Raw genomic sequence first — 17,930 nt, forward strand, 5'->3', positions numbered from 1 at the left:
TTCTTTGCTAATCACTTCCGCTGGTCAGAGGGCAGCAAAATGGCTGCCGTGTTAGGTCGATAACATTTGTACCCTAATGTTAACCTAGACCGCAGATTTCAAACTCAAATGCTCTCATTAAGCGTTACATTTAGCATCTAGGAATCGGCACCTGTTACCACATTTAGACGCTGACATGTTCCAGGTAATCGGCGGGAGGAGCGTGCAGGCGGCGCGGCTCTTAGCGCCCAGGAGTGCCGTGCTCGTGGAAGCTGTCCGGGGCCGAAAGTCTCGCACCGACCCGGTAGCCAAGTCCAAAGAAGGGCGAATTAAAGTGCCTCCCCCCGTCGATCCGGTGGAGATGGTAGTTCTCAAAGAGAGATACACGGAATACAAGCTGATCATGAGGGCGCTCCGGTACGTTTAAATGACAGTATGTCAAAATCAGTTTCCCGTGACAAATAGTCACTCCAACTTAGTGAGCTCCCCGTCAGTCTTAAAGATATTCTGTGTTGCTTTAAAAAAGCTGAACTCGAACACGACTTCGTAAACAATTTCTCGAACCTCTTACACACAAATCTGTGACTAAGAGTGTCTCAGAAACATGAAACGATACATGCTTGGTGTACTTTAAGATTTGGAGTAAAGACAGTGTGATTGGAGTATTTAGTTTTCTTCATGTGTGTCAGTTTGGAGTTTAAGGAGGAGGTGCTACGAAAGAAGTACGAGGAGGAGACGGGCTCCCAGGCGGAGGAGAGGGCGAGGCAGGAGGCGGAGGAGCACCGAGCCCTGATGGGCTGGAACAACGAGGAGAACCTGCGCATGCTGAAAGCCAGGTGAACAGAAAAGATGATGACATGAATACACTCTTTGTGTCTTTCTTCCACTTCCAGAATGGAAACTGTCTCATTCTAAAAGTGATGTTTTTTGGGGGGGAAATCATTTCAGAATTCTGAGGGTCCAGAAAGAAGCAGAGGAAGCTGAGCGCAAGAAGATTGAAGCTGCCATTCAGCGGGAACAGGAACAGCAAGAATTCATCAAAGAAAAAGAGAGGGAGATTTTGCAGCTGCAGGTAGGGGTTGTTTCTGCATCCAAACTATGCAAGTAGAGCAAAGGGAACATAGTGATAAACTGACAAAACTTTCATTTTCTTTCAGGAGGAAGTAAAGAACTTCATCACCACGGAGAACTTGGATCAACGAATCGAGGAGGCACTGGACAATCCAAAGAATTACAACTTTGCCGTTAACAAAGAAGGGAAAGTCATCAAACAGACAGTCCTGCAGTGAAACGACTGGATGCACAGACATGACTCTGTTGTGGTCCGGACTAATCCGGCAGTTCAGTGATCCAACTCCCTCTGGAGGAGCATTTCAAAACCTTTAAGCTGGAAAAAAAATCTTCTTTTAAAAAACATTTCCGACGTGGCATCATCCGCTCACAGCTGGACCTAGTAGTTTCACCTCAAGGTCACACAGCCTTTATTTTCCCCATGTGTCTGCTTTATATAGTCCCTTATTTAAGTCATGCGTCACCACAACATGTAATCATTGCTGGCATTTGTCATGAGTTTTAGGGTAAATTAATGTAAACAGCATTGAAACGGCTGCTGAAGAACGGGACTTCATTTTTCTGCTTCATTTTGGAGGCTAAGGACCATTACACACCTACGTGGTCAGGATCTGTTTATATTGACTTCATGATGATAACTGGTCTTTATGTCTAACCATGGTATTAAAATGCATTTTCTTACCTTGATTGCACATGAAATTTAATCTGATTTCAATATGCACAAAACTTAGGCGGGTCTCTCCCTAAAGGTTCAAAACCCCGATCTGTGCAAGTACAATCTGAGGTTCAATGTTAGCTCTACATTTCCTGTGTCAGGGATTATAGTCCAGTGAAATAATTAGCACGACTCAACAATGGTGCATTCTGCATGCTGAGTAGGATATTGAGTCGTATTATATACATGCATGCATCCTCTGGTAACACTGAGCAAGAGGTCTCATCCCATGTACCGCCATTCTGAGACAATGTTACCTGAGAGAACTTAGATTAAATCGGCTCAAAAGTAAAGCTCAGTCGCACAAGTAAAAATAGGACAGCAGCTTCCATGTAGCTACACAAACTATAAATGAATACATTAGTGGCTTGCGGTGACTAAATGTTTGTTCACGATCCGACTGAGCAAACATTCGGATCTGTCAGTGACAGCAACTCCAGGGGTTTCGACTCAACTGGCTACCAGCTGATTGTATTCTGGTTATGTTCCTATACAAGAGGAAGGTTGCTGAGTGGAAAAGTAATCGTTACATGTGAATTTCTGTCTATACAGACATCAAAAATATTGGATTTTCGATAATTTTTCAGTTATTTGCTTTACTATCACAAACAGATTGCATGTAATTGCCAAATTGTTTGCCAATAAAAGCCTGATTCCATCTTACAACAACATTCATGGCAGTTTTGGTGACAATCTTATTTGCCATCCAAAATAAACCCCCCCAAAACTGAAGTGAGATAACGTTATGTCACTGGATAAAACAGATTCTGACTAAATTTAACCGAGGACATAATTTAAAGTTGAAATAAGGTGATAAATCATAATATATTTATTGCAATACTCAGCACATTGCAAAATGTTGAAATTTGCAAAAATATATTGTGAGGTATCTGGTGAGTCCCACCTCTAAATGTTAAATCTGAACAAATTTTCAGATGGGGAGGTGTGTAAAAGTATCCCCAGTGACGCTCAGGCTTCAGGCTGCTTTTTAAAGGCTCACTTTCAGCTTTTCAGCTTCCTTTTTCCTGCTTTTGGCTCCTTGTGATGTCAGTGAGAGTCCATATCCTCTCTTCTCAAACACAGCAGCCTCACCTACCTGCTGTTTACCCTTAAAGAGAGCGATGAGCTAGTATGGCTTGTTTCAGATAGACGACAGACCGAGGGGCTGCTCCAATAAGGATTAGTTTGAACTGTGAATCATGTAGAGCTACCCTAGTAAACCTTAGAGGGGGGAAAGAGATTGAGGCATCCACTTGGAGTGGATCCACTTCTAGCTGCAGCCCTCTGGGTGGCGCCCATCTCTCTGCATGGGCCTGTCTGATTACTCAGTAGAACATTAGCCAGCTTATGTGTGTGACACCGCTCTGCTGAAGCGGCGTAATCCTCTTCTGTTAGGCCAGGTGTGCAGGCTGATGAGATGATGATGACAGGCAAAAACCTCAAGAGAAACCCAAGCAGCCAGCAGCAGCTGAAGCAAGAAAAGGCCACCAATAACATTACATATAAACACAGAGTGTTCCTTTATTGTTTAGTAAACCTGGAGGATTTTCCTTGTTATTTCTTTTCATTTTTGGTCCTCATGCTGCATTGATAGAGTGCACAAAATGATTAGGAAATTCTGCATTTATCCTGTTATTCCCAAATAGCTTCATTTTCAAACCACGTTTCCATGATATCATACATATTAACCTGCTCTAATATGTAAGCAGAAACTTTCTATGGTTCCACATTCTTCAGTGGATCCCGTACATTTGTGTTTCATATATTATGTATCACTGTACATTAAACATTTCTGTTATTAAGCAATTTCAAAGTGTTAGGAAGCTGCGATGGCCTTTTTTGTGTGTGTTTTCTTAGACTATAGACACAATTAAGTGATTAATAATCACATTCAGACTTCTTACAAACAGGTGCATACCAGCTCTGCTGCTGAGCCGCTGCAATGATGCGCACACGGTTGATGTGATTAGTAAAGGAGGTTAACAGGATTGTTCCACCGCGGGCAGTGAAGACTGAGATTAACAGTGGATTGATTTGAACTCTGGGCTTAGAAGCACACAGCTGACAACTGGTTTGAGAGCTCTGTCTTAGTCAGCCCACCTGATTTTCTTTTAATTTAACTGAGCAATCAGCCCTGCAGACCTCTTTGTTTGTCTGCCAGATGGGTTGGAGGATTCCTGCCTGTCTTTATAAAATAGGCTTAGGTTAACAGATCATCTTTTGAAAAACTCATATATCTATCATACTTTAAATCAAAATAATCTTTGACCATAATCTGACTCTTTACTGCTGCAGTAGGTCATTGTTGGATTTGTGCAGTCAGCTGCTGGCTCGGTGCGAGGAACCAAAACAAAAGTGCTATTGTTCTGTAGGAGCATACCGTTGGAGCAGTGGTCCACATGACCACAAAATAATTGTGGGAAAAGTAAAATACCAGCATGATACAATACCAGAGACCAGGTTTTTTTGTAACACCAAAGTATGCTGCTTTTTTTCCACCGGTGTGGCTGGTATATCTGTAGCAGACTGTGTTTACAGGCACTGAAAACAGCTGCTTTACAGCTTCAGTATTGTTGCAGTGAATCATTCCCGGTCAAACGAGTCTCAGGAGGTTTTTCTCTGTTTTATTTGGTGCAGCAGGTGTGATTACATCAGAGTAAATACAACAAATCTAACTGTAACTGTAGCTTTCTTTGGCCTTTGCCCATTAATCTCTCAAAGATTATTAAAGTACGTGTGTGCACTAAAGCTAACGATGGCTTCAAACTGGTCCAAATACTGCTGTTGACCCAGAATGATTCTTTAGTGCCTCCATGTTGGCAATAAATACATTCACAAAATACTGTAAACACGAAGGCAGATGTTATTACTTAAACAAGCGGTTTAAAAGCATCTCTGTATATATATATATATATATATCTGCAAAACATTGAAGCTTTTCTCTTTATGGTGATTAAAAAAATGTAAAAAACCCAGTCATAACTCATAAACAGAACAGAATATAAAAGGTCGATCATACACAGGAGACTGTCTCACTGACTTTATAAAATTTTAATTTGCAGTAAAAATATAGCACGCACTCACCTCAGACTACACGAAAAATTACCACTTGAATATTCAAGTAAAATAATTCACACGTAGAGCACACGCTCGCTGCTTCAGTGACTACAAATCTAGAGATATGTGGCGGGGATCCGTTTTAGCACCTGAAGACAAAAGGTTTGTGTCTTTCTTTCTGAGTTAGTGAGGTGTATCTTTATTCCCGCTTTGGTTTCTAAGTTGCTGGGAAGTTACTGGCGATTAAGAAATCTTGTTATTCAGCTGTCCGGGATATTTCTCAAATCTCCTCTCTGCCTCCTCGCTCAATGCATCCCCTGCAGGGAGATCAAATAATCAGTAAAGGTGGTCAGAGATGCCAATAAGAGTACATTTTATTATCATTATCATTATCTGGTAGTCTTACTGCTTTCCAGTGCTTACCAATGTGGCAGTTGTGGAACCAGATCCGATGTCCGTCGTACTTGCAGTTGCACTTCATGGCGTTGTTGGTGAAGTCGCTCTCAGCCACTTCATAGTTTGGATTGATTACAACCTGAACAGAGGAGAAGTATTAAATAAACTATTCTTACTCTGTTGGTTTTATGATCAGACAAGCTGTATGACCCAAACTAAGTATACTAAGCACACGAAAATGCAGAATATATGCAGAATTGAGTATAAGAGAAGTTAAAGAGAAGAGTTCCCCATAGAAAAAGAGCGATGAAGCTGTTCACACTAAACTAAACTAAGATAAACTAAACTAAAATTCACACTAAACACTGCTGTATCCACCTTATCACAGTGAAGATGAGTGATGATGTACTTTATTCCCTGGACCTGAAAACAGGACTTTCAAAGAAATAAAAAAAGAAAACTATGGAGATCAACTTTCTTAATCTGCCCTGTAGGTGTTATTATGTGTGGAGCTCTTTAAAAAATTAAGTACTTTTTTATTTCCTGCAGAGAAACACTGAGATTCAGTCCTGCGAAAAACAAAGGTAAGAAGCTAAGTATACCCCATGATTCAGTAGCTTGTAGAAACCATTTAGCAACAATAACATGAAGCAATAATCTGTGACTTTATCAGCCTCTCACGTCGTCGTGGAGGCATTTTGGCCCACTCTTCTCTGCAGCATTGTTTCGGTTTATTGAATCGCATGCACAGCACTCTTAAGGTGACACCACAGCATCTCAGTCAGGTTGAAGTGTTCACTTCTTTTCTTTGTCAACCATTCTGCTGTAGATTTGCTGCTGTGCTTGCGATCATTGTTCCATGACTCAGTTTTGGCCAAGTGTTAAGTTGTTGAACAGATGGCCTCACATTTGGCTCAAGATAGGCAAAGAGTCAAAACATCTCCATTTATAGAGATTGTCACACTTTGTTCAATCAACTCTTTGTACTACAATTAAATTCTGAAGAAGACATAGCCGTGTTGCCATGGCAATGTTTTGTTGTTGATTATGGCAATTTGTTTCTAACAGGTGTAAGTGCAGTGGTAATAGATCTGCTGGCTTACTGAAGCTCCAGCATTAGCACGATAAACTGAAAGACAGCAGCTGAAGTACAATCAATCAAAGCATCATCTATCCTTGTTTGCCTTTACTAGCACTGAAATATATATATGAATCTGCCAAAGAGCTCTGAAACTGGCCTCATGTGGGTAAAACCAATCTGAACGTCACCATTTTTGGGGTTCTGTGCTTTGAATTTCCACTATAACTCTCTCAAATAGGTTTCTACACACTGAGTCCCACAGTCTCACCTGCATAATGTAATTTCCAGGTTTGATGTCTGTGATGTCAATCCACTGGCAGTCAATGTCATGACGGTACAAATCCCAGCAGCCCACGGTGATGCCCTGATCGCCAAAATTGGCACACTCGTATCGTTTAGAAATGCCTTAATGTCCCAGAAGAAGAGACAGATTCAGTGAGATATGTTTGAAAGACTAGCAGCAATGCAAAAAGGTCATTAGGGAATTTTCTGGTCATGTTTATTTGATAATAAATTCATTAAAAGGAAATCATCATTCTGACCTTCTTGACAGTCTGTGTCCTCCAGACAGAAACTGGCTTTGTGTCCCTCTGCCACTTTGGTACCGTTGGCATTCAGCAAATCATAGTGGGTAAATATATCCATACTGTGGTAGTGGCTGTATTTAATATAAAAAGAAGTAAATGTTATCTTTTATATCCTGTATTTCTCTTTTGATGACTGACCACACACTGATGTCCGTGATGGTATTTGCTTATATCTGGAATCTACATGGTGATAACAGGATGACTTTACAGGAATTTCTGACATGTTGTATATTTGACAAAATGATAAAAACCAAAGATAACACAGGAAGTGCATTAGGTTGATGCTCATTCTAACAATGCAATACTAGGAGATGTTTTTAATAGATATACTAACGCCTCAAATATATGACCTGTGAACACTTATCCCCAAAGTCTAAACACTCAGTCAGTTCATACCAGTCATGTTACTGGATAAACACAATTGGTCCTCTGCTGTTATCTGAATAGCAGACATAAGCAGCCCTTCCTACTTTCTTTCCGCCAGTCTGAGCACATTTTTTGTTTCTCACAGACTAAACAAAAACACACATAGACTGGAGTTATACTAGACTCTAGTCCTTTTTAAATGAAATAATAATAAACATAGTTATCTCCTATGTTCATTTGGTCATTTTATTCATACCTACTTTTCTGCTTCAATGGTGAATTTTGTTTTAACACGATTTTGGGAACAGGAAGATACTCCCAAAACTGATTTACCAGTATGTGTGGATCACCTACCGTGTTATAAATATTTTTTCTTTTCTTTTTTCAAATAAATCCAGATCAACTTAAGCAATTTGATTTTAATCCCAGACCTTAAAATAAGTAGGGAAAAGCCCAACAACACATGATCTCATATGAGTGAGAAATTGGCGACTGTGAGGAGGAAGAACTCCCTTTTAACAGGATGAGACCTTAACAACGTGAACCTAAACAAAAGTTTCTTCCTTTGTCTTTCCACTGAGACTTTGAGAGTCAGAGACCTTCTGAAATTTTTGCTATAATAAAAAAAATTAAACTTCCACAAACTTATTTTGATTGAAATGCAAATCACTATTCTGGGTTTAACCTTTAATTCTTTAATCACATATTGAGGTTATTGTTTTCATAATAGACCTGGTTTCTTACCCGTGACAGGCGTGCCACACCCACGAGTGCCGTCCAGCTTTTGGCTTGAAGTCAGCGCGGCCGATGTTGTGGATCTGAGAGGAGAAGCGGAGCAAGCGGCGGTGTCCGTATGGCCAGTTGGCCTTCGCAGCTGATTTAGACAGGCAGTCCTCCTCTGCAGCGCAGTAGAGCATGTGCAGAGGGCGATCCTCGATATAAACTGTCTGCTCAACCAGAGAGGCATTCAGGACGAGGTCAGAGGCCGCTGGATAGAGAAGGAGGGTTAGGATTGAGATATGGTCCTCATTCTTTTTGTGGTAATACACGTGGTCTTTAAAGCACATCAAAGTCTTTCTCTTAATTTGAAAGTGTTATTCTTTCTTTTCTCTGCAGTTTGATGATTGCATTAAGGCTACTGAGTTTCATGAGGTCAGCAGAAGTTTAATCTTGCTGCAGATTTACATAAATATGAACAATCAAAGCTTTTGTTTGTCTCCGTGTCACTCACTCTCTGAGCAGATTACTCCCGCTGCAAACTTTGCTGCCGCTCTCTGGCAGCTGACAGTTTTGTGGTACTGGCACTGACTCAGAGCCATCTCATTTCCCATGCACTTCACACCGCTCATCACCATGTCTGTCACATTACTGCTGTCCCAGTACCAGGTTTCCTTAAAGAGATATAACAAAACAGGCACACGTGCAAAGACAAAAAAAACAAAAAACACGGTGCGTCGATCAGGACAAAATCATTCACAGACTGCCGCAGAGAGTTCAGTGCGCTATTACGTTCTGAAAAACAGATGTTCATGACTCATTTTTGGCTCCTGAATGAGGACACAGTGTAATGCTGACTTTATGACCACTTTGTTCAGATGCTAAGAGACTCGATAGTCTTTCTGCAAGGCTTCTCAACCTCACGCAACAATAGCCTAATCGAACCCTTAAATATAACGTGCAACAGTCACTCTCTAGTGATCAAAGTAGAAATCTGCCTCATTAGCTGTAGTGGAAAATTCAATAGCACATCCTTGTAATTGTGCACATCCTTATCCGCTCTAGCCATTTTTTATACTTTAGCCAGTGAAGTTGCACATCTGCACATTTTGCTTGGTTTTCTGCTTGGCTTCAAAATATCAGCAATGAACTGGGATTCAAATTCTGTTGCACCAATAACTATGATCTACCTAGAATAACATTTTTAAGCAATATTGTTTACAAAAATTGGATTCTGCAAAGTTCAATTTTGAACTTCTACGTATTTCTTACAAATAGTTTTTTGTATGTTTGAAATGTTCACTTTATATCAGTCACTGTGACAAATATGAGGGTCTGAAAAGCTTCACTAGCTTTTAGAATTTTCTAAATGCTGTCAGTTAAATTCAGCAATTTGGGTTTTTTTTGGTCAGTTTTCCTGTGAGCTTTCCTCAGTTTTTACAGAAAAAAAGACAAAAGTTTATAGTAAGAAATCTAAAACACAACATACTTGTAATTCAAATCTATGTTTCTTCAACTTAATAGTGCTTCTACTGCAATCCTGAATATCACATCAGCGATATCACAGTCTGTGCTATCATTACTTCTGTGCATGTTTTGTTCATGTGTGATTTAAGTCTTCATTCCTACTTACAGTGATGGCATGCATGGAGTAGCCGAGCCCTAGCTGCCTGCAAACCACCATGGCTTCCTTTGTGGTCCAGCCTGTGCTGCACACTGTGCCCCACTTGGACCCAACCTGAACCTCCACCCGGCCCTCATAACTGCTCCGGCCGCCCACTATCCGGATCTGCAGAGTTTTCCTGCTGGGAGTCAGTGAGGGGACACACTTCCTGTCCTGTCTCTGAACTGTCTAAGCTAAACCTGTCAATGTTCATATCCAGTCCTCCCGCAGTAGAAAGTGTGTTGTCGAAGCAGCAGTTTGGTTAGTCTTTTCTAGGCGACGAAAACATCGACATGGTTTCCACATGAGGTCACCACATCACTTTGGTGGCGAGCGGTTTTGGGTCAGATTAGAAGCTTCACTTGCACGAAAGTGGGTTGTTTTTTTTCCCCCCAGACAGAGAAAGAAACATCTACCCATATGTAAATTATAATATGCTGTCACATGTTCATGAATGCATGCTCAAATATAATCTTAAAACATATACTGCAACAATTTAAGTCTACGTTAGTCATTACTAAAAACGTTATATATTTGAGCATTTATGCACCAAAAGAAAAAAAGCTGCACACTCAGTGGCCGTTTCATTTATTGCACTCTGTGGTGCGTGTGCCTGTGATGAGCTGAGTGCTTCATGATTACGTGCCGGTAAACATGCCCCTGCAGCTACTGCCAGAGAAGCTGGATTCAGCATCTCAGAAACAGAAAAACAGCTGCAACTTTTTTGAGGATGTCGGCATCTGGAGTTTACTACACTACTGTCTTTAAGGCGACAGAGTATTGGTGCCCGGAAGAAAATGGAAAGTCTCCTGTCCTCTTAGGCAACATGACCTACACAGCTAAAACTTAGAGTTTCATCAGAACGTAAGAAGGCAATGGAAAACTACCACATGATTTTTTCTATGTATCCATCCTGACTGATTCAAGCAGTTAAGGATGATTTTGGTGATACAATTACAAAAATAATGGACTAGTACTTAAATGACAGCAACCATAGATCAGGAGTCCATTAGAAGACTGATTGTATGATTTCAAATCTAAATCTGCTACCACAGAATCCACCATTGCAGACCACATTTTAAATGCACCAGGCTCATGTGAGGCAAAATCTATGGCGTGAACACTACCCAGTCTTAGATTCTGTCTATTTGAGTACACTGTTGCCTTGAATACAGTCAACTGCAGATACAGTCGTCTAAACAAGGAGTTTCTTCACTTTTAACAACACTGAAGCCTTAAAAACAAACTAAAATGAAAGGCCATTGGGTGTACATGACAGTATATTATATTTCCATATGATATATATGTACCAAAAAAGACAACGGTTTACTCTGTTGCAGAATGTTGTCCTTGGTGGTGTTAATAACCTACTTGCAGGCCCTGGTTAGCGTAGCCCAAGCCCAGTTGCCTACAGGCCACCATGGCCTCCTTGGTGCTCCAGTTTTCACCACAGATCAGACCCCAGCTCTGTGTCCCATTAGGGTCCGAGGTCAGCACCTCGACACGGCCCTCATAGCGGGTTCGTCCTCCTGTGATTCGGATCTGTGCGGGACCAAGGGGTTAGGAACCACAAAGCAAAGTGTAGATGCACAAAGAGACGGGTTTTCTCTTGTGAACAACCTCTAATTATGTCAAAAATATTACAGGCTACTTCATGAAAAATCGATACATGTTTTACTACAGATGATAATTAATGAGATTACATTTTCTGAAGGTTTATTTTGATGATAGTGTCTAATTTCAGGAGGTTTTAGCCCGCCGTCTGTGTGTATCTACACAAGGAGAAGTGTAACCAGAAATACTCGGGTTTCAGAAGAGGTCACTGCTGTCAGAAAAAGCTTTAGATTTTTTTAAAACATTTTGATTTGCTTTTTCAGCAACTCAACAAGGAAACTCATTCAAAGCAGACAAATGTGAAACTCAAACTGAGGATTTGGCCAATGAGCTTTTTTGTGACAACAGTACCGAAGGATTATTGGTTGAGAACAGATGTGAGATTGTTCTTACTGTTAGCTCTAAATCTCACATTTTTGTGCACAAAGACGACTAAAGCAGCTTCTACTGAAGGCCAGAAAAGATACTAAAATAAACAGTGTGAAATAAGACAATATTTAACTTCTTTCCTATCCCCCCTGTAGAAGATAGAAACAATCTAAACATTCGAATCATTCAGCCTGTTTAGAAAAGTAAGTCTATTTGCTATGAATTCCATATAAAACAACAAGAATTTCTCAAATGAACAACTTTTAAATGAAACATTTTAGTGAGAAAGTTCAGGTCTGACCGAGGTCTCGAGGCCCATGTAAGGCACGTTGCAGCGAACAGCCGCGTCCTCCGAGTGCTGGCAGTTCTCTGATGTGATGTTTTTAACGGGGCAGTCCCAGATGGACCTCTCCTGCCCGAGGCACTTCACCTCATTCATGTAGATCGGACCCATTCCTGGACAAGCAGACAGACAGATGCACTGACAACTTTGAAGTTACTTTTGATAGTCTTTCAAGGCAAAATGATGAGACACATCCTACAGTATTTAAGAGCTTGGAAACACAACACATTTAGAGCTTCTGACGTAATAGATTTCAGTTATGGATGTTGTAGTTAATTATGGGGAAACCTTATCTGAAAACATTTTTTGACAAAAACTGAGGGTTTCACAAAAGTTTTAAATGGTACAAGATCTTTAAGCTGTATGTGGCAGCAACTGCAGCAATCACTGAGCCCCAAGGCAGTTAATTAGGAGTTTAAACCGATTTAGTACAATCCAGGTCACGACTGCTTTTTGGACCTTTCAAAAGGCTCAATCTGGTTTTGAGAAGCTCAGCCAATAAAGATGAAGAAGCACCCCAAACTAGCAGTACTGAAATTGTAGTCTTTGGATTTTATGGTGGTTATTATAATATACTTGATATGCTACAATATGCAGAATTAAAAGGTCTCTTTTTGCATGGCTTCCAAACTGTTTGCAGTACTGAAACAAATACCGAGCTCACTTTTTAACATCGGTCAGCACCACCCTGCTTCATATTTACTCTCTAAACTCTCAGTCTGTCTCTGCAAGTCATGGCACCATGAGGTGATTGTGATGCGTAATTTCTGTGAAAGGAATTCCTTCGGCCGCACTCGTTTCCGACTTCAGTGACGTTCAGGAATGTTTCTTGGACTCGCTGAGCCAGGTGGTGGTCGGACAGGAGTCTGAACACACAGCAGAGGTCTGTTCCAGGAAGCATGACTGACAATCTCCGAGTGTAACCCCGCTCTGGATCCACAGCAGCTGATCGGAATGAATTTAATGAAAGAAGTGGCATAAAATATATTTGGAAGGTGCTTATCCCACAGCAGTTTTGCCATTTGAAGCCTCTATATAGACCCCAAGTAGGCCAGCCTGTGTTTGGCCCATCACAATTTTGCCTTTTTGCTAAGAGGGAACCTTACTGTGGATGTAAGAGCCAAATTATGTGGATATTTGGTATCCACTTTATTGTGTAATATTTTATTTGATTGTATTTGATGGTTTGGGCCCCATGAAGACTAGCAACCACTGTTGTGGAAGCTAATGTGGTTCCTTATAAATAAACAAATAAACATTAATCATGTAAAGGACACCCTGTGTCTTAAAAGCTGAAAACTAAACTCAAGGCATGTTAAGGAACACGTGCCAGTGAGAAGAGCAAGATTTCAGAAATGAACCCAGAGTTTGTGTTGCTTTTCTGTCTGGAGTGGAAAATCCAGAGTTTATCGCATCTCAGGGTTAATGAATTCAAGGTTTTGACTAAACCTGCTTTCTGGAAGACAGCCCAGGTACAAAAAAACTATCTGACGAGCCTCCTTCGCCAACTTCTTCTGTGGTAGATGTCATAATGTACACAAACTACAGCAGACATCCCCACCCAGCATTTCTGAGAGTGGGTGTGACGGGTGTGTTCTTTATGAAGCTGCAAGAAACTAATTGTATTATCTATGTGCAGCTGTGGTGTGTGTGTGGATTGGTTTTAGAAAATTATTCGAAATTCAGCACCTTAAACGACCTAACAAAGGCGCAATTTGTTCACAAGGACATGCATTTCCTCACACACATACACAAAAAACTGCTTCATTCAGGATTCCCAACCTGCCTGCTCTAAGCCTTCAGTGAGGCTTTTGGAAGCAGATCAGCTTTTCAGCCACATTTCAACAACTTTAATATTTTTCCTACAAGCCAAGGAAATGGACAAAGTGCAGACCAGGGAGTTTAGCTAAAAAATGATTACAATTGTTATTTAACAACACAACTCACCATAATCTATGCATATATTGTCATAGATTACATTTCCATATGTCTTCAGTGTACACACATCTTTGACTTATGCAATGTCTTCTACACCTTGGCAGAAAAAGTCATTCTTGTTGCTCATGTGGAGCCCAGGTGGCTCAGACTCATGCTGGCCTTATAAAACTGACTGCCTCGTCGTCACATGAAATGATCCATAGCCCAGCTGGAAAAAAAATACTTTTCTACTCTAAAAGTGCCTGACCACCACTTAGGAATCACAAACACATAAAAAAAAAAGCTATTTAATGAATGGGGCACTCAGTAGGAGAATTAATGGATAAAACACACTATGAAAGGCCCATTATTGTAATGACTTCATCAGAAAATGCACAATACATTTACAGCTCTGTCTCTCATGTCCTCCATTCCTTCAGTTTTATCTTTCTACAAGTGTAGCATTCCTTTACTTTTTCAAAAAGCTTCAAATGAGGAATCCTTGTAGAAATGTTAAAGGCAGATTATCAGTTCTGCAGGTTGAAGCGATGACCTGAGAGATTAGAAGGCCAGAGACGGACAGCTGGTGACTGAAGTCCTCTCTAAAGACAGTTATAAACACATCCTGGCTTCAAAGAGATTTAATGCAAAAAAAAACCCTCAAACAGAATCCACTCAATGATCAAAGTCTTATAAAATAATTTTTTGAATCTGTACAAACATTTCTCTATAAATAACCTCTTCAGTTGAGTTAGATATCTATATGTGGAACCAGATCAGTTAACTTTTAGATATGCACTGGTACTTTTCTATTAAATTTGAGCCCTCTAAAGCACTTTCTTACTACAAGCCTCATTCACCCAGTCACACACACAGGCACTTTTTACTATGCCAAAGTACTTGAAACCTAACATTCACACACTCACACTCTGATGAATGCATAGGGGGCAGCTTGGGTCTCAGTATCCCACTCAAGGATACTCTGATATGCAGATTGGAGGAGCCAAAGATCACCATTGTACAAACTTTTTAATTATTCCTGACCTTGACCCATGCGGGCACCGGTGAGAGCCTCCTTGGCGCTGCCAAAGCCGAGCTCCCTGCAGACAACGCTGGCCGACAGCAGATTCCAGCGATCGTCGCACACAGTCCCCCACGCGTTGTCTTTCAGCACCTCGACCCGACCCTCGCCTACCTTGGCACCTCCCTTCAGCCTCACATTGGTCTAAACAACAAAGAGACACTTCACGTTATTCAACTATGCCAGCACATATCTGTGACCACTTCACAAAAAAGTACTTTACCGAAATTTTCAGTTTCTTTTTCAAACCGCTGTTTTGCATGAACAGCGGCCCCGGCATGCAGCTAATGACAGCCGGCATGCCCCCTGCGCAGGAGGATGTGGCGTTTGGCTTGTTGAATTCCAGCGGACAGGCGGCCAGATGGACCTCTGTACCCGTACATGCCACAGAGTGAAGATGGAAGTTGTTCTTCTGACGTTCCAAATACAACCTGGAGGGAGCAGAAGCACGGGCAGGGACTGTGGTGAGTGAAATACTGAGCGAATCAATACCCTGATTGTATTTATGGTACACAGAAAAATATATATATGATATATATATATATATCTCACACACACACACACACACACACACACGCAATAATAAGAAATGTTGGTGTGGTTTGTTTTAAACACACAAATAAAGATTATGATTATCACTTGGGTTAACAAAGATGTCACATTTTGGAAAATATTCATTACTCTGTCCTGCTGAACATTTTACAAGAGGATGTATAATCCATATACAATATATAGCTGTAGTTGGTTAGTGTAGCAACAAAGACCACCAACAGGAAACTTAACCGTGCACAAACTTAAATAAAATCTTGGCAAAGGTCTCTGCTTGGCTGAGAAAAAAAGTCAGGTAACCTTTTATAAAATAGCAAATGGTTTTTACATTTGCATTTTTCTACTGATTCACTCGATTCAGAGCACAGAGAACAGATCAGAGCCTGCTATTTTTTAGTCTTTGTGCTAAGCTACGCAGACTACATGACTCTATGTGACAAAAGCTATTTCATCAGTTTTTCAACACCAAAATGCTCTTTATAAAAACAAATCTTTGGACATTCAACAACACAATCACATATATGGTACGCACACACATCTATGACAATTTCAATATTCAAAATTTTGTTGATTCTACTTCATTTTAGAGTTATTCTCTATAAGTATTCACATGCATGGGACAGGTTGTCATACTGGAGAGAATGAATCTGGTTTAGACAGTTTTTCTATTTTTGAAGAGGGGAAAATTCAATATTTTGGCTGCTTTTAGGCTAATCTGGCTGACTTCATTAGCATGTGTGTTGGTCTTTGCAGACAGGTTGAATTTCCCCACTTCGTTGTTCATTCTCAGATTACCTTTTGCCAGGGCTGCTCTGTTTAGACTTATTGATAGCTTTAGCTTTGGGTGTCTGCCTGCAAGGTAAAGATGGGTTAGAGTGCACAGTTTGGTGAAGAAAGTGATGTGACAAAGTGAAAAATCATCGTAACAAAGACTGCGTAGTGCATTATAGGGTGTTAGTACAGATACACTCTTCAAAAGGATGTGCCATATTCAACATAGAGGCTAAGCAACTGTCGTTACACAGTTATAAAACACTGTTTTACTGATGTAATGCAGAGTAAAAATGCACAAAAAGCCCACAGGCTAGTTGAACCAAGCACATCCTTCTTAGGTGAATTACAACAAAATTTCAACAAAAATAGACTGAAAACAAAACACAACAACATACAATGTTGGCCATTAGGGCAGAGACCCGACAGGTTTAATTAGCATTGACATAAGTAGATACACTTTATGGACAAAAGCATACTCAGATTTCTCCTTTCCTTTGTATACAGTTGGTGTGACGATGGTGGCCAGGAACAGAATAAATAGTGATACAGTTGGTATGTCCATATGCTTTGGGCCATAAAGTGTATCACATGTTTAACACGATCACTGACACATTGTTAGTACAAACTAAGCTACTGTGATTGATGTACTTTTATGTCAGTGTGAACTTTAAGGGGTTTTTTTTTATATATGGTATGGCATTGCTTTATGTGGGGATGGGCTGCAAACAAAAAGCAGATGTGTCAGTTTCCTGCAGGTCTAATGGTTAAAGGTCACATGACAGTCCATACAGGGTCTGTGGGTAAGGGTGATCTGTGCTTTGTGTTGATGGATTTTTCTTTTAAATGTCAAAGAGTTTCTTACTTATCCCCAAAACTTCAAATGTCAAGAACTGAATCAAATAGAATCTGCAAATTGTAAATGTATTGCTTTAACCAGAAAAAAAGAGTATTTCAATGTTGCTCGATTGCCAAACTAATAAGAGCACCCTCACTGCTTCAATGTGAAATAAGAGTACGCAGCTTCCAGGTGGTGCTAATCAAAGGTACTTGATTAACTGATAGTCAGCGAGTATAAAAGTCTCTATAAAAGCAGAAGCTGGGGCAGGTTGCTAGTCCTTTGGACAGATCAGACCACAGTGGAAATGTCTGGCCACGATGCGCCATGTTTGGCAAAAACCAACCACAGCATATCAGCACAAGCGTCTCATACCTACTGTCAAGCACAGTGGTGAAGGTGATGATTTGGACTTTTTTGCAGCCACAGGACCCGAGCAGTCATTAGGTTCATGAGATCCTCTGTATACCAACGTATTATAAAGTCAGTTAAAGGTTGGCCAAAACGGGGTCATGTGTTGGGACAACAATCCCAAAAAATCTACAACACAATGACTGGAAAAAAAAAAATCTATTTCAAGCTTTGGCATTGAAAACCACAAACTGGAAAAGGACAAATTTATTTATTCTGATCGTTTTGAGGGATTAGCTGACTTGAAGAAAAAAACCAGCATGGTCATTTAAGGTCCCCAACGCCCGGGCCACGGAGTCGTTTGGTTCCGGGCCACGAGAGTTGAGGCTCGGGTGTGAAATTTATGGTTTTGAGGGTTTTTAATCAGTTTTTCGTGTTATTTTTTTTATCGTTTTTATCATTAAC

At 40.5% G+C, this 17,930-nt stretch overlaps 2 protein-coding genes across 5 annotated transcripts in view; one reads left to right on the forward strand and one right to left on the reverse strand.

Moving 5' to 3' along the window:
* The first annotated feature begins 34 nt into the window (after positions 1 to 34).
* On the forward strand, positions 35 to 2,031 carry mrps26 (mitochondrial ribosomal protein S26). Its single transcript, XM_040042363.1, has 4 exons — positions 35 to 396; positions 669 to 815; positions 928 to 1,051; positions 1,137 to 2,031. The coding sequence occupies exons 1-4, from the start codon at positions 176 to 178 to the stop codon at positions 1,266 to 1,268; spliced, it is 624 nt and encodes a 207-aa protein (XP_039898297.1). The 5' UTR covers positions 35 to 175; the 3' UTR covers positions 1,269 to 2,031.
* Positions 2,032 to 4,367: 2,336 nt separating this feature from the next.
* The window catches only part of loxl3b (lysyl oxidase-like 3b), a 33,008-nt gene continuing 19,445 nt past the window's right edge, over positions 4,368 to 17,930 (reverse strand). For 2 of the 4 annotated variants that reach the window (XM_040042339.1, XM_040042340.1), the window contains 10 exons: positions 15,180 to 15,387; positions 14,920 to 15,100; positions 11,917 to 12,071; positions 11,004 to 11,174; positions 8,484 to 8,643; positions 7,997 to 8,240; positions 6,842 to 6,957; positions 6,568 to 6,704; positions 5,246 to 5,357; positions 4,368 to 5,139 (listed from right to left, as the gene is read on the reverse strand). In XM_040042339.1, coding sequence (XP_039898273.1) covers positions 5,066 to 5,139; positions 5,246 to 5,357; positions 6,568 to 6,704; positions 6,842 to 6,957; positions 7,997 to 8,240; positions 8,484 to 8,643; positions 11,004 to 11,174; positions 11,917 to 12,071; positions 14,920 to 15,100; positions 15,180 to 15,387 — 1,558 coding nt within the window. In that variant the 3' untranslated portion in view covers positions 4,368 to 5,065. Of the gene's footprint in view, positions 5,140 to 5,245; positions 5,358 to 6,567; positions 6,705 to 6,841; positions 6,958 to 7,996; positions 8,241 to 8,483; positions 8,644 to 9,602; positions 9,759 to 11,003; positions 11,175 to 11,916; positions 12,072 to 14,919; positions 15,101 to 15,179; positions 15,388 to 16,300; positions 16,358 to 17,930 lie in introns of all 4 variants that reach the window. The other 2 variants (XM_040042338.1, XM_040042336.1) reach the window with 2 other exon arrangements.

Source organism: Simochromis diagramma, unplaced genomic scaffold (genome assembly GCF_900408965.1).
Source record: "Simochromis diagramma unplaced genomic scaffold, fSimDia1.1 OVJJ01000304.1, whole genome shotgun sequence".
Taxonomy (NCBI): domain Eukaryota; kingdom Metazoa; phylum Chordata; class Actinopteri; order Cichliformes; family Cichlidae; genus Simochromis; species Simochromis diagramma.